Source organism: Carassius gibelio, chromosome B4, assembly GCF_023724105.1.
Source record: "Carassius gibelio isolate Cgi1373 ecotype wild population from Czech Republic chromosome B4, carGib1.2-hapl.c, whole genome shotgun sequence".
Classification (NCBI taxonomy): Eukaryota; Metazoa; Chordata; class Actinopteri; order Cypriniformes; family Cyprinidae; genus Carassius; species Carassius gibelio.
In genome coordinates this window covers 24,381,644-24,398,201 of record NC_068399.1, presented here as the reverse complement: position 1 = coordinate 24,398,201, position 16,558 = coordinate 24,381,644, and the positions used below count along the sequence as shown (strand labels likewise).

At 36.8% G+C, this 16,558-nt stretch overlaps 2 protein-coding genes across 5 annotated transcripts in view; both read right to left on the bottom strand.

Annotated features, from left to right (window-relative positions):
* The window catches only part of LOC127956451 (non-muscle caldesmon-like), a 45,960-nt gene extending 39,425 nt beyond the window's left edge, over positions 1–6,535 (bottom strand). For all 4 annotated transcript variants that reach the window (XR_008153567.1, XM_052554351.1, XM_052554353.1 and 1 more), the window contains exon 1: positions 6,374–6,535. The gene's annotated coding sequence lies outside the window, so the exon portion shown is untranslated. The remainder of the gene's footprint in view (positions 1–6,373) is intronic.
* Positions 6,536–10,752: 4,217 nt separating this feature from the next.
* tnni4a (troponin I4a) lies at positions 10,753–15,507 on the bottom strand. The gene is given in 6 exon segments (XM_052553871.1): positions 10,753–11,930; positions 12,201–12,371; positions 13,015–13,104; positions 13,259–13,390; positions 14,404–14,451; positions 15,493–15,507. Coding segments are annotated over 6 exon segments (543 nt in total). The 3' UTR covers positions 10,753–11,843.
* Positions 15,508–16,558: the final 1,051 nt, after the last annotated feature.

Genomic DNA, 16,558 nt, shown 5'->3' with positions numbered 1-16,558 from the left:
GTTGTGCAAATGAAGTTCTTAGCAATGCATATTACTGATCAAAAATTAGGTTTCAATATATTTATGGTAGGAAATTTACAAAATATCTTCATGGAACATGATCTTTACTTAATAACCTAATGATTTTTGGCATAAAAGAAAAATCGGTAATTTTGACCCATACAATGTTTTTTTGGCTATTGCAAAAATGTGATCTCAGGCATTAATCAGCTCTAATTGGCTCTCTCAGAAGAACACAATGTCATGTGAAGTGGAAAGAAAGAGGAGGCGAGTGCGCAAGTATGTAAAAAAGAGTTAAAGGTGCTGTAGGGAACTTTTGTAAAAAAATATTTTTTACATATTTATTAAACCTGTCATTATGTCCTGACAGTAGAATATGAGACAGATACCGGCTCCCGGTAAAAAACAACCAATCAGAGCTGCGGTCCGTAACTTTGTTTGTGTTCAAAATGTAGAAAAATGAACATAATAAGCGAGTACACCATGAATCCATTTTCCAAACCGTGTTTTTAGCTTGTCCTGAATCACTAGGGTGCACCTATACTAAGTGTTTATATTCAGACTATTTTAGATTGCTTCGAGGGTACCGCGGCGGAGTAACCCAGTACCTTTGTGATTCTTCATAGACATAAACAGAGAGAAGTAGTTCCGGCTACAATGTTCTTCCGCAAGACGCAAGCAGTTCTGTTTATTAGCCGCTAGAGCGTCAAAAGTTCCCTACTGCAGCTTTAACTCTATAAAGGCTCTCTTAAACAATTACCACTGCTACCATTACCAGACGCACACATAAAGACTGAGGTCTGTTAAAGAATTAATAGACAGGGAAATAAGACTAGCGTCAAATCATACCACTGTGGTATTGAGGGGATTTTGCTCTGTTTTTTATTTTAATGATTTCAACATAATCAGTTAGTTTTTTTTTCTTTGGCAGCCTGTGTAGGTCATCTGTTACTCAATTCTGCTCAAATTCATCATGCTAGCAGTAACATCACCTCTCAAGATTGTTTTTTTCTTTGACCCAGCTTGGCTCGTGATAAGGATGCATGTACGATCAGACCATGTAAGGCTGAAAGAGCACAAAGTGAGCCGGCAAAGAGAAGCGTGCTTGCTTTCTTAGTTCAGGAGGTCAGGACAGTTTGACTAGCAGCTCGCTAAAGCACTCCTTACCTCAGCAGAATCGGCATTTGTCAAATCAAAGCTCGCTGGCTCTCCCTCAACACCTTTATGGGAGCGCTGGCGCACATTCGTGCTCACAACACGGGCCTCTGCTAAGCACCTACATCAACATGACCTCATGCTAGAGTCAACGTCAATTTTCATGCGTTCTTTCGCTTCTGCATCATGGCCTACCCTAAATATGCCCCCTAATTCTTCATTTCCCTCTCATGGTGTGATTTCTAATGGAATGTGCTGGACATCTCTTGATTAGTTTTGTTTGTTTAGTGGTCGGCTGAGGCAGAGGACAGGGAAAATGGGCTCGCCGAGACATTTCCTGTCCATGTTTTTGCAGATGAGAATCAGCTCGCTGCAAAAAAATAAAAACTCATATTGGCTAACACGTTACTATTATGGTCATTTTGAAAACTTGATGTTACATGGTTTTTGAAGGATGGCATATATTCAGGGATGTAAGAAAGATATGAAAAGTGGAGGAGCACTCAGCATTGGTTATGAATATTGAATTAAATGATTGCCACTTACCACTTGCATGTTCATTCAGACCAATGAACATTCCTGTAGCTCAAACATAACGCGAAGGTTATGGGTTTGATTCCCAAGGAATGCATGAACTAATAACATGCACAACTTTAATGCAATGTAAATGACTTTGGATAAAATAATAATCCAAATGGTTAAACAGAACTGCCCACTGATGATGCTACCAATTCGCAGTCTCTTCTGCTTAGTCTTAAATGGAAAGATCACCTAAAAATAAGAAATTGGTCATCACTTAACTCACTCTCATGTCGTTCTAAACCTGCTTGACTTTCTTTCTTCTGAATTTTGAAAAAAATGTCTTCAATGAAAGTCAATGTTGTTGGGACCTAACTGACTTACACATACAAAAGTAAATTATAGAGTTTTGGAACAACATAAGGATGAATAAGGATGGCAAAATTTTCAGCTTTATATGGCCAGGCTACAATTCTTTTCTCTGCATTGCAGCCAAGCAAAAACAACAATTATATCCCTAATATGGTAAATGTTACCTTATTCTAAAATTGCCCATATTTAGACAATGAATCAATATCGCAGCTTCTTAGTTGTCATTTTTATTGCCAACTGAAGTGTTGTCCCTTAAATCCAATTCTGTCCATGTAGAAGAGTGGAGAAGCAAAAACATTCATTAGGCTCCATCACCCCTGAAAAATCCTGACAAACCAGCGGTCTGACCACAAGCCTAGTGTTCTTAAGATCTCCTCAAAATCCAAGGCCAGGCACCATTAGACTTTTCAACTGAAACCTGCCGTCTCAATAAAGAACAACAAACAGACCACAAAGTCAAATTACAGCCAAAAAAAAAAAAAAACATGGGATCCTGCTGCAGAAGGACTTAATGTAAAAGGCGGGAGGAATTTCAGATTTATATATTACTAACAAAACATCTGGGGCACTTATTGCATATTTGCAGGGACCTAAATAAACACAAGCTAAAGTTTCAGACGGCTCTGACTTCACGATTGAGGAATGCCCCGTTTCACTGTGTTTCACCATTGGTTTGGAGCTCAGAAGTTCTGAGAACGCTCAGAAACGCTGCAGTGTTACACAACTGTGGTTCCTGGATCCAGTGCTTTAAAATTACAGGCTATCAGATTCAAAGCGGCAGAGGAATAGCTGAACATATGAAGGGGGAAGGGTTAGAGAGCTTCATCTCCTGAACTTTCTGCAGCATGTCAATCATGCTAACAAAAAGTTAATTAAACACCTCACAAGAGTTATCTAAAACAGCCACTATGTCAGCTTTGCTTTACAAAATGACTTTGAGGATGCTTTGTATTTCCCAAGTGTAAGAACGAATGGGCAATAAAAACAGAAAGAGAATGCATGACACATGTGCATAAATCTTTTTGTGGATAACCATAAGTGAGTTCAGTACAGTCATGGGTTGGGAGTTTCATATCTAGAAAATTGTTTTGCACATTTAATGAGAACCTCCATAATGCAAACTTGCGAATTAAATTGTCAGCTCAACTCAATATAATTACATGTTTTGATGCATTTGAGGGATTCAAATAGAGTTTTGGCAAATGTTCTGCTCTTGATAAAACAAGGCCATGAATGTAGACTAAAGCAGATAAGAAGCAGAAGTATTTCAATTTGGAGTGTCCGAATGGCCAAACATGGCGGGGCTGTATGAGACTGTAAACCATGTGACACCAGAAATGTGTCTGCAGATGAAGTCTCACACCAAACAGAAAACTATAATCTACTCAGCATGTTGTTTTACAGACGGGTGCCTCCAGTGTAGACAGCTCCATTGATTATAGTGGGAGCGATTTAGTTTTGACGTGTCCGGAGAAAGCACTCTGTAATTGTAGGTTATTTACAGGTGGCAAGCAACATCACAACCTGCCATATTAACAAGAATTAATCCATATTTATGCTATATTAATGTTTAAGTCTTAAGTTTTAAACTCTTTTATATAAATGTTCAGCAGCTGTAATGCTAGACTTGCTAGAATGCTAGAACGATCTTAGAATTTGCTTCTAAATATATCAAAAGTTTGGGATCAGTTTTTAAAAGAAGTCTCTTATGCTCATGAAGGCTGCATTTTTTATTATCAAAAATTCAGAATATGAAATAACAAAAATATGAAATATTATTACATTTTAGTTTTCTATTATAATATACTTTAAAATATAATTTATTCCTGCGATTCAAACTAAGCTGAATCAGCCATTTCTCCAGTCTTCAGTGTCACATGATCCTTCAGAAATCATAATATTATGATTTATTATCAGTTTTGGAACTTTGAAACAGTTGTGCTGCTTGAGATTTTTTTGAAAACTTGGATAATTGTTTGAAAGGATCCTTAAAAAAAAGAAAAGAAAAAAAAAGTTAAATAGAACAGGATTTATTCTGGATCAATTTACAGGATCAAGTTTTTACCATCACTTTATATCATTTTAACACATCCTAGCTCAATAAACGTATACATTTATTTTCTATAAAATAAAAAAAAGACTTTTGAATGGAATACTGTTACAAAAAGCTTTCTATTGGCATTACATGACTGTGTAATACACAAAATCACTTTTTTCTCAGTAAAATAACTTATAAATTGATAGATACTGTTACCATCATACATATAATTACTCATATAATATCATAACTACTCATATACATTACCCATTAGTGGGATTTTTCTTTTAATAAACATGGAGAATTAAGTCTCGCTAACACTTGTCATAAATACTAAAACACTGCAATCATCTACTAATAAAGTATTTTTGACATTATAATAAAAACAGTTGCTTATTGTATTTAAGTGACAAAAATCTCAAATACTAGGCTTATAGTCAAACGGTGTCTACAGACAATAGGCTTTTGGCTTTTATTTTATCCCATTATAAACATTCACATGGTTTAATGTGCCTTAAAACACCACATTTCATTTGCAATTCACGTCTGTCAAGTCTTTTCCTCATTGAGAAACAACCTTGGGTTTCTAAATGGAGGAAAACACTACGTCTTTCTCCTTGGATTACGGTGTCATCCTTTTGGCAGTAGATAGTGTTTATGACAAGGGAAGAATTTCAGTTCTCTCAGGTCATTGTGACTTTATTCATTCATGATTTACATGAGTGGCTCTGGACAGGTCTGTTGTAAGACAGACCCTCTAGACCCCTACAGGCAGCCTGTTCCCATAACCCAACAAAGAGGGAGCCAAAATAGAAAAAGTGCAAAATGGGGGGAAAACAGTGCTGTTTTGCATTCCAGACAATATTCCAATCATCTGTCACCGTGTTCAGTCAGTTCCTTTTAAGGCGAGGGCATTCCCCACATATTTTCCAAACACCACAGTTATCAGATCCCGTTTCATGGCCAATTACTGGCTCCACCATGCTCACTTCACTGTCCCTGCTCCTATTCTGATGGCACAACACTCAATCATTCTGCGTTCAGATCTTCCCTCAAGCTCTAACTCGTACATCTAAAGGTCAGAGCAATAAAACAAGGTCCCTGTGTCACAATCTGACAGATTCTGTACTAAGCTGAATGCACATTGTAAACTGAATCAGCCGAATGCGCAGCTGCCCTACAGTAGGCGTAGAAGCCTGGCCTGTGCGGTTGTGTTAATAAATGGGGCCATAAAATTAATTTAATAGTTTGCAATAAGTACAGAGCTTGCATTCTTTGTCGGTCGGGATTTACGGGTTCAGTGCCAAAACGCAAACAGCAACAATCAAGATGCTTCATAAATGCATCGCTTTAGTTAAACAAGCACTCTCAATGGTTCCCAGAAGAGAAATTTCCCAAAGCATCCAGTCTAAACCCCCCCCCCCCCCACCCCCTCAGCTCCATCCCAAATCCCACAACAGACATGAATTAAACAATATAAGAATGTTCATGGCCGGTGATTCCATGCCACAAATATTTTGAGAAGAGAGTGTGGAGATGCGGGCAGCCAGAGAAAACTTTAAATCCGTTTTGGATGATACCAAGATGAATCTTAATGGGTTACAGCAGCATCTCTAAATCTAGGCATGGGACAGTAGCTCCCTATTTATGTAGAGGATGCTTAAGAAGAGGTTACTTACACAGAATCCCTCAAAAAGATGGGAAAAAAAACCTGAAGATCCCTAAAAGAGTTCGATGAAATGTTTTATTGCAGCAAAGCACACTTAAAACCAATCTAGTCAGGTCAACAGAGTATCAAAATGCCTTTTTTTTTTTTTTTTTAGATATGTTTGGCAGTTGTCAACCAACCCAAGCCTTTTTCTAGAGATTCTGGCTTGTGTATAGGAAAGAAATCCAGGCTGATTTGTAAATAAGATGAAGAAGTATGCAAATGGTGGGTGTGGAAAGAAAGGGGACAAGAAATGGGATTAAGAGACTTAAATAAACTTCCAAACACTCAAATAACAATCAACATGCATCATTGCACAAGTAGCCTATATTAATATGTATCCCAAAGATGAATCACAGATTAAGAGCTAAGTGCCAATGTAGATATAGCCTAATATTCAACATAGCCTAGGCTACTATAAAATTCATGCAATATAAGCCACGTTTTTTTTTTTTAACATTAGACTTCAGTGAGACTGACGACAAATGGTTAATGTTTTATCAAGCAAGGAGGAAGAGTTCGTAAAAAGCGCATAAAGTTAGTAAACTCGCATCCAAACATCTAGTGACGGTAAAACTCACCTGCGCGGTGAGGCGAACGAAGTGCGCGTCCTTTAAATGTGCGGAGAAACCTGCAAAGAGAAAATGACTTGAGCTGTTCCTTCTCTCCCAAAATCTCCAGCGTTCTGTAACAGGACTCTGAGTTTGGGAAGCTCCTCCCTTTAGAAGCCGTTCACTGCATCCGACCTCCGCCTTCTTCACCCGCCGAAGTGAAGGCCTTCAAGCTGCAGATCCAGACTCGTCTAAAGCACTGGTTACACGATTAAATAACATTCATTTCAAGGAATAAGCGAACACTTCTGCATTATAGTATTCTTATTAAATTATTATTATACATATATAAAACAAGTTCCCGAATCCTCACTTTGAAACTTACCATATCCTGTTTTATTATGTACGTTATCCCTTAAATTGAAATGGGAAAACTGATATTTGACATCTACACTGACCAAACAATTGTCACGTCGTAGCCTACTGAAGGGGTTTATTTTGCGATAAAGACACGATACTGTTATGCCGCTTATTAAATGGCATTCGCTAAATAAATAAATACGATGATTTGATTATAAATTATTTATCTGTAGTTTACCTTAACGCTTCCGCGAAGAAAAATTGTCCATTACAGACAGTGAACAAACAAGTCGGTTTTAATAACAAGAGGAAAACTCCAATAATATTTTTTACAGTAGCCTACTGTATGAATACTACATTTATCTGAGGTATTTTCAAGGTAATTTAGGTAGCTTACTACCAGTTGCGAGAGTGAGCTCAGCGTGATACGAAAGACATTAAATTAAGAACAGTTTAATTTAACCTAATTAAAATAGTAGATAATAACATATATATTACATTACACATTTTAGGTAACATAAGCTGACTGCTTTTTTACTAGATATTAGATTACTTCTGACCTAACTCGTTTATTAGCCTACATTAATTTAAAGGTGCTGTAGGGAACTATTGTAAAAAAAATATTTTTTACATATTTATTAAACCTGTCATTATGTCCTGACAGTAGAATATGAGACAGATAATCTGTGAAAAAAATCAAGCTCCTCTGGCTCCTCCCAGTGGTCCTATTGCCATTTGCAGAAAGTCATGCGCTCCCGGTAAAAAACAACCAATCAGAGTTGCGGTCCGTAACTTTGTTTGTGTTCAAAATGTAGAAAAATGAACATAATAAGCGAGTACCCCATGAATCCATTTTCCAAACCGTGTTTTTAGCTTGTCCTGAATCACTAGGGTGCACCTATAATAAGTGTTTATATTCAGACTATTTTAGATTGCTTCGGGGGGTACCGCGGCGGAGTAACCCAGTACCTTTGTGATTCTTCATAGACATAAACAGAGAGAAGTAGTTCCGGCTACGATGTTCTTTCGCAAGACGCAAGCAGTTCTGTTTATTAGCCGCTAGAGCGTCAAAAGTTCCCTACTGCAGCTTTAAATAGAATAATTGTGTGGCCTGCTATTTTAACTCTTCAATAATCCAAATGATAATTCAGTAATCATGTTGCCTAATCAATAGAAAGTTAACTGTAAAGTATTTATTTCATGAGGTCATTTATTAATTACCTAGAAAATAAAAGGCTGAGCCTCTATATGGAGGTACATTCAAGGATGTTTTGACCAAAAATGTGTGTTTAAGTGTATTGTGTGAGAATCAAACCACAGTATTAGATCGGAGGTTGGTGTGTGCGTGTGTGTGTCTTGGCAACATTAAAAAGAATGGCTGAAAATTGCATTCTTGAACTCTGGCAAATAAATCAAGCAAACGACATCGAAGGAAAATTAGGATTTATTTGTTCTACATACAAGAGTCTGGTGAAACTGAAGTGCTCAAGTGCTTTACCTCAAAGTGTGAGCAGAATATCTCCTAGTATTTTCCCATGAATTGGAAACCAAGAGCAGTCAAATGTTGATTGCTTTGCCTGTAATTTGGTTACACAGGAGAGGTTGCCAGACATTTTTGGTCTTTTGATCTGAGGGCTTTGCCTGCACTATATTTGCCTGAAGATCTCAGATGTTTACTTTTATAGTGTGCTTTGGTTTATAACATCAGGGAAAGACCTCAGATGACCTCAGATATAAAAACGAGTTCCTGAACATATTAGCCGCTTGCCTAAACTTGCTCTAAGAAAGGGAATATCTGAAGATTGTCTCTCTCTATGGGAGTACATGAACTTGATTTAACCAGGACATCTGAAGCATCGAGAGCTTCACATCACAGAGAATTGTAGGTGAACCCCAGGGTGCTAATATCTGCTTTGCTTTATATCTTTCAGGATGTGATTTCACATGACTCTTCATCTCCAATCGCCTCGTGATTGTGGACACTGAAGATTTAAACTTTAATAACTTACCAAGCGAGACATTTTTACATTTTCTACTATAAATAATGAACTGTACAAGGTATGACCTGTTGAATTTAATATACAGAAGATGAAGTGCAGCATCTCGGTTATCAACTCGGTGAACTGACTGAGGACGTTACTAAAAAATCTGATAATTCTCCTTGATCTCTGAACTTCTCTCACATTGATCCTAAACCTTCCTGGCATTAAAAAGAGTGCGGCAGGATACAGTGAACCTTTGGAAGTCATTTTCCAGGGAGGAAGAACAATGTGCATCTAACATTGCCAAAGAGACGGCATCTGTATCCAATCTAAACCAAATCCATCTGCTAATCATAAAAATGAGAAACCTGCATTAATAGGATAGTAAAAAGATACTGCATGCTTTAAGATTATGCACAAAGGTTTCAAAATAACTTATAATAGATTTTTTCTTTGTTCCGTCCTTCGGATGAGACGTTATACAGAGGTCCTGACTCTCTGTGGTCATTAAAAATCCCAGGATGTCTTTGGAAAAGAGTAGGGGTGTAACCCAGGCATCCTGGTCAAATTTCCCCATTGGCCTCTGACCATCATGGCCTCCTAATCATCCCCATACACTGATTGGCTTCATCACTCTGTCTCCTCTCCACCAGTAAGCTGGTGTGTGATGGGCATTCTGGCACAATATGGTTGCCGTCGCATCTTCCAGGTCGATGCTGCTCATTTGTGGTGGATGAGGAGATACCCCCTTTCACGTAAAGCGCTTTGAGTATCCAGAAAAGCTCTAAATATAGCAAAATATTATTCATTATTTTGATGTGTTTGGAAAAATGAAAAAGTTGCTTTATCTATGGAGAAATGTAGCATTCCATCACTTGCTCACCAATGGATCCTCTGCAGTGAATGGGTGCCGTCAGAATTAGAGTCCAAACACCACCACTCCTAGATAGATCTATATATCCATCCATCCATCCATCCATCCATCCATCTATCTAGCTTTATAATTAAATAAATAAATTTGGTAAAAATATAAATGCATGTAAAAGGTAAAGTGCAAACCTTTTTTAAAATTTTTTTTAATTAAAAAAGCAAAAAAATGCTAAAGTGCATTTTACAAGAAAATGCTTTTACAGTGTTTTAACTTCAAAGTGTCATGTTTAATTCAGTGTTACTTGCCATTTCTTCGTAATCATTTGTGAAATCTACTAGCTGTTTTTGAGCGAAAAAAATTATATAAAATAAATAATTCTATGATAATATTCTATTTAGCCTGACAATAATTTGAGATCATAAAATTAATATGTGATATATTTTGTTCTTCTATGTTAAGTAATACTTCATGTTAACAACTCATATCCACATATACAAACGTACACATATCCTAAAGCTCCAGACCGCAGGTTTTGATTCACTGGTCTACTTCAGCTAAAATCACAGACTTACTTTTTACGCTGCTGATTTAAAGACTCTGTTCTGACCTTAACCTTTTTAACTTTGCCGAAGTGGATGTGCTGACCCAGGTCTTAATGACAGATGTTATATCTGTGTTGGTTTGCCATCTGTCTGGTAATAGAGGATACAGTGCCACCCAAATTCCTTCCCTTCGCCTCCCTGTACTTCCTTCTCTAAACACCACTACATCTGTCCACACACAGAATGTTTTATTTGAGATAAAAACTATAACACTTGACTTGTAATAGAGGATACAGTGCCCCCCCCCCTTTTTTTTACAATGGTATTCTTGTGACTTTACGACTGATGTAAGGCTTCATTTGAGGCCTGCTGATAAGTCTGTGAGTTTGTCGCCCCCTGGTGTCAATGTAATGCCTGTTTTCAGTCGATGTAGTATAAATGCAGAGCGCCATCTGTAGGTCAACACTTAGAACTGCTTTAAACTGGGTATTCGACTAGCAGTTCCTGTGGCATTGACATTACAGCATGTTTTAATCAAATATTTGATATTTTAATAAAGGACTTCAACGTCCTAATTCACGCAATAATCTTTTATTAAAAATTAAACTATTTTCTGTTTGTAAACTTCAAACAGGTAATAAAATAATCAAGCTCTTCACCCGAGGGTAAGCAGTAGCTTTATTGGTTTCAATCAACACTGAATATGAAGCAAATATTTACACAGTTGATATGATATGATGTGAATATGAGGTTGTTCTATTATCTGATCCCTCTCTATGGACAGCACGCCGCTTGCACATTTTAATCGCAGCAAATCACAATTTAATATCTCATGCAAGCCACAGCTGGCTGCCAAAATAAATGAATAATTTACCATAAAATAATGTTCAAGGTGAATCAGATTCAAACAAACAAAATTAACTTTCTATCAAAATGCCCCTTTATCATTTTAAAATGTATTCTAATAGAAAATAGTTATTTTAAATTGTAATATTTGACAACATGACAGTTTTTCCTGTAGTTTTTATCCAATAAATGCTGCTAGTGAGCATAAGGGACTTCACTTGCTCACCAATGGATCCTCTGCAGTGAATGGGTGCCGTCAGAGCGAGAGTCCAAACAGCTGGTAAAAACATCACAAATTCCATAATATTGCTGATTATCTGAATCAGTAGAGAAATATACACAGACCAAGCACTATTTACGAGTGCAACCAGTCCAGATCAGTTCTAAACAAACATGTTAGTGAATTTTGATGCGAGAGGAGAACAGAAGATGGATTTTTTCACTGAAGAAAGCATTATTGTGGATTATGCAGACATATTTTGGCCATTAGTGATGGATTAAAGTTAAATGCCTTGATGGATTTGTTTCTTATAAACACACAACGTTCTCTTCACAAGACATTAATTGATGGACTGGAGTGGTGCTGTTTGGACTCTCATTCTGACGGCACCCATTCACTGCAGAGGATCCATTGGTGAGCAAGTGATGGAATGCTAAATTAATCCAAATCTGTTCCGTTAAAGAAACAAACTACATCTTGGATGGCCTCAGGGTTAGTAAATTTCCAAAATATTTTGGGTGAACTATTCCTTTAATGTTGCATGGAAGCCATAGCTGGTTGACAGAATAAATGAATAATTGACCATAAAATGTTGAAGGTGATTAAAATTCAAACAAACAACATGAGCTTTGTATGCCAATGCCCCTTTATCATTTGCAACCTCTTTTCTCTCTGTTGTCTACTGTCCGGCATCGAAAAGCTTCTTCCTGCCCTCCATGCCTGACATCGCCTCCACGTTTTTCCTCCAGTCTGTGACCTCTTCCTTCTGATGGACAGAAAATGCTTCAGTGAGACAGAAAGACAGAGATGAGAGCAACTCAAATGGTTGCACGGCCGCGGCGGACCGTGGCAACACACATCAGGCAGACAGACGGGGCGGTTTAAATGCCAACATTTCATCACCACCGGGCTTTTAAAGAAATCACTTGATTTCTAAAATAACCGTGTCTTCAGAAACAGCACATCTGAGCAAATGAGCTGAAAGCACGGCCTGTGCTATAGCAGCCAGACGTGTGAGAGTGAGCTGGAGTGTTACCTTTTCTTCTTCTTTTTTAACTGTTTTGAGGTTGGCTTTGAAATCAGCTTTCATAGTTCTGGTGTCTGTGAGCGATCCCAGCATGGCATCTGCAGACTTCTTCACCCTTCTCAAGTTCGGCCGCTTCATTTTTCCCTTCAGTTCATAGATCTTCTGGGTTAATGAGAGAATCTGGTAACGAACAAATATATCAAGCTTCAGTTAATAAATCTTGTGTCTGTGTCAAGAAAAGTCCTTAACAACATTGTATATTTTCTGAAGGACAAAGTACTTGAAGGTTTGGGATAACATTTTTTTTTTTTTTTTTAGAAAGAAATGTATATTTTATTCAGCAAGGACACAATAAATTGACCAAAAGTCACATTAAAGACATTTATAAAGGTACAAAATATTCTGTTTTAAATAAACGCTATTCTTTTGAGCTATATATTCATCAAAATTCAGCTTTAATCACACAAATAAATTACATTACAACAAATATATTCAAATAGAAAACTGTTCTTTTAAATTGTTATAATATTTCACAATATTGCTGTTTAATGTATTTGTGATCAAATAAATGCAGCCTTCTAAAACATAGCTAAAATCGTACCAACCAACAAACAAACATATTAATTAAAACATGAATAAATTAATAAATGAATGAAAGAATTAATAAAATATACTCTTTCAGAAAGGTGAAATACTGATATTATTTATAAGTTTAAGAAAGGCTAAAACTAGACAGATTTCAAATCTGGTAAAAGAAAAAGAAATCCCCCTTCCAAGTTCATGGTATATAATTATTTTCATACCTCATTTTTCATTTACATACCTCTGCTTCATTTCTGGCGACTTTTATATTGAGGTCATACCGTGCTTCATCCACAATGTCAATCTTGTGGTGCAAATCTCTACAAAGCTCCTGTAAAGACCGACGATGATACATCAACTCAAATCACTAATGCAAACAGCATGAACACGAGTGCTCATGATATGTTGAGAGATGTTTTGGAACGCAGCCATCTGGCCCAGTGGCAGCTCTCAATGTAAATATCTGCAACAGTAAAGTGTTGCACCTGCAGTTCTTGGACGGACAGGCCAGAGAGTTTGAGGGGCGGCGCTCTCTCCCTCAGGGTGTTTTCTCTCTCCACTTCTTTCTGCTCTTTTTCTTTCACCAGCAAGCTTTCTGCCTTTTTCAGCAGTTTGCTCTGAGGGTCAGCCGGGGAAAAGGTGAGAGAGGTGTCAGGTAAGTACAAAATACACCATTCTTCACTTGTGTCCAGTGACAGTGCTGAACATTTGCACATGATTTCAGTGTTACTTTAGCACCTGAGTCACTAATGCAAATTACTAATGCAAATCAGTGGAAGGCACAAAAACACACATAAAAGCAGTTCTGAGTACAATTCTTAAGTCGCAATCCACACACACACACACACGCACGCACGCACGCACGCACACACACACACACACACACACACACACACACACACATTCTCTAGATATCTATCTATCTATCTATCTATCTATCTATCTATCTATCTATCTATCTATCTATCTAATCTTTACATTTACACTTTACACATTAAAATGAATTGTGTTTGTCATTTTAATTCGTTATTGTTTTTGTTCTGTTCTTCTAGAAACAAACTAAATCAAACTAAATTATTTATTTTGATCAGTGCATCATTTAAGATAAAGGAAAATAATAAATGATTCAGTTAATTCAGTGAATAGTCATTTTTTTTGTCAACTATAATAACCCTATATATATATATATATATATATATATATATATATATATATATATATATATATATATATATATATATATATATATAAAGAAATAAACATTTCTGCTTTTAAATTTTCCAAAATTGGCCCCATTAATTTCCAATGTAAAAATCTATGTAGAATACATTACAAAAATACATAAATATTTTGAAAGAATTTTCTGAAATTACTATTAAACTTCACAAATAATAACAAAAATAAAATAAAAAGTGAGTTAACTGAAGTAAATGTGAAAATTTCAAAAAAAGATTTAAATCTTTTTATTTTATTTTATATATACTCCAATTATCTTTGTTTTATTTACAACTCTGAATTTTTTTTCCACAACAGCATCCCACAAACACTATTTACTGAGCTTTGGGACACACACACACACACACAGTCAGAGTCATCGTACTGTAAATGTTCAGCTTTGTTTCTGACCCACCTTCAGCAGAAGTCTGCGTGTTGCTGAGAACTTGGATTTGGCCTTTTTCTGCAGAAGAGTGAGAGTTAAGCCGAGCTCATTATAGTCTGCGGTTCTGTTAAGATAGTCCTGTGTGCGGGTCTAATCTACACATGCCGTGGTGCATGCATTAACTGCCTGACCTGATTACTGTTAGAATCTCCAAATTGAGGGCTCAGTAGCTCAGTGTATTTTTAAGCGGAGCGGAGCAAATGTACAGTGCAGATTAGTTTTTAACATGCTGTTCAGTGTCCTTACAGAAATACTGATCAACTGAAAACCATTTCGAGCTGGATTAGGGTCATCCATTCAAGCGGTCACTGGACTTTAATATATAGAGACTCCACCACATGCACTGCTACTTTCAATTGTTGCTAATCAGCATGGAAACCATTAAAAGGGAAACAATTAGGAGCACCAGTGAGTCAAAACTGTCATGACAAGTGATGAGATCTCACTTACTGGTCTGTAAAGACATCATTGCATGTAAAAAAAAAAAAAAAAAAAAAAAAAAAAAAACATTATCTATATTTTACAGAAAATGTAAATATTTCTTAAGATTAATTCTAGATTAATCTAGATTAATCTATGTAGCTACTATGGTTTTCAAAAAGTTCAGCGGCAATTTAGTATGATTTCTTTTATGATTTATTACGGTACTTATTGTTTTATACATATTATATTATTTTAAGAAACTACATAAGCAAAAATAGTAGTTTTTGGTAAGTAAATAAATAGGGTTGTAATATAAAATAACATTTGTATTATTGATATTATCTATGAGTTAAAAAGAGACAGATTTATTTCTGTGGCTACATACTGTAGTATTATTTAAAAAAACAACTAATATTTCATCAAGTCTGTGTATTATTTATAAATTAAATTATAAATAAATGACTAGTAAATTACAAGTAACATTTGTTTTGTGTGGTTTTATTTGTTAAGTTTTTCATTTGGTTTTAGTTAACTATAATAACCCTGACTCACAGTTTATAATCATAACCTGGTGTAAATAAGCAGTTCTGGATGAGTATGACATTGACAGGGTCAGTGGTCTAATAAAGATAACACTCACCCTTCAGACATGACTGCAATACACCATGTGACCTGAAAGACAGCCAAAATAATTGTGGTCACTTTTCAGCACTTCATCATTCATATCTGCACACGTCAGGCATCACTAGTCAAATGCCAAACAACTGTCTGGGATTAAGAGTGACGCCACACAAAGAGTGTTTAAATGCATTAAAGAAACCTGCCGTCCTTTGACATCAAAAGCTACAGATTCACTAATGCAATTCCAGTATGCAGACAGTTCACAGCACTGTACCGGACATTGGGTTTGCTTTAATACCGGTCATTGCCGCGACTCAAACACGGAAGAACCATGACCTTTACTCCACCAATATAATAAACTATCTCTCTGTGTGCATCAGCCGTTTTTCTCAGCATCTTCAAAGATACATTCATTACGGCTTGCGGTTCAAAGAGATCGGGGTCTCGACATTGTGGCCCCGTGGAGAAAACAGTGACCTTGACGGTCTCACTAAACGCTGTGAGCAGGGGTTAATGGGGTTCCTCTGGGAAAATGGTGCTCAGGGAGGAATTCAGAGATAGAAAGCATGAGGACAGGAAATTTAGACTGTGTTTTAGTGTGAATTTAACCCTGTGATGTTTGAAAAAAGTCATCTAGTGAGGATAAATCTACTGCAACTTAAGTGCATGGAATGAATCAGATGCAAGAAGCATCCTGAATCTGGATTTCACAATCAAAGTGAAATATAAAAAGTGAAAAATGAAGTGACATACAGCCAAGTATGGTGACCCGTACTCAGAATTCATGCTCTGCATTTAACCCATCCAAAGTGCACTGCACACACACACACACACACACACACACACAGCATTGGGCAGCCATTTATGCTGCGGCGCCCGGGGAGCAGTTGGGGGTTTGGTGCCTTGCTCAAGGGCACCTCAGTCGTGGTATTGCTGGCCCGAGACTCGAACCCACAACCTAAGAGTTAGGAGTCAAGCTCTCTAACCATTATGCCACAACTTCCCCACCTTCCCCCTGTCATCTGAAATATATAATCTGAGGGGAATATTGGCTGTAAATGACAAACACTCAGCAGCTTGT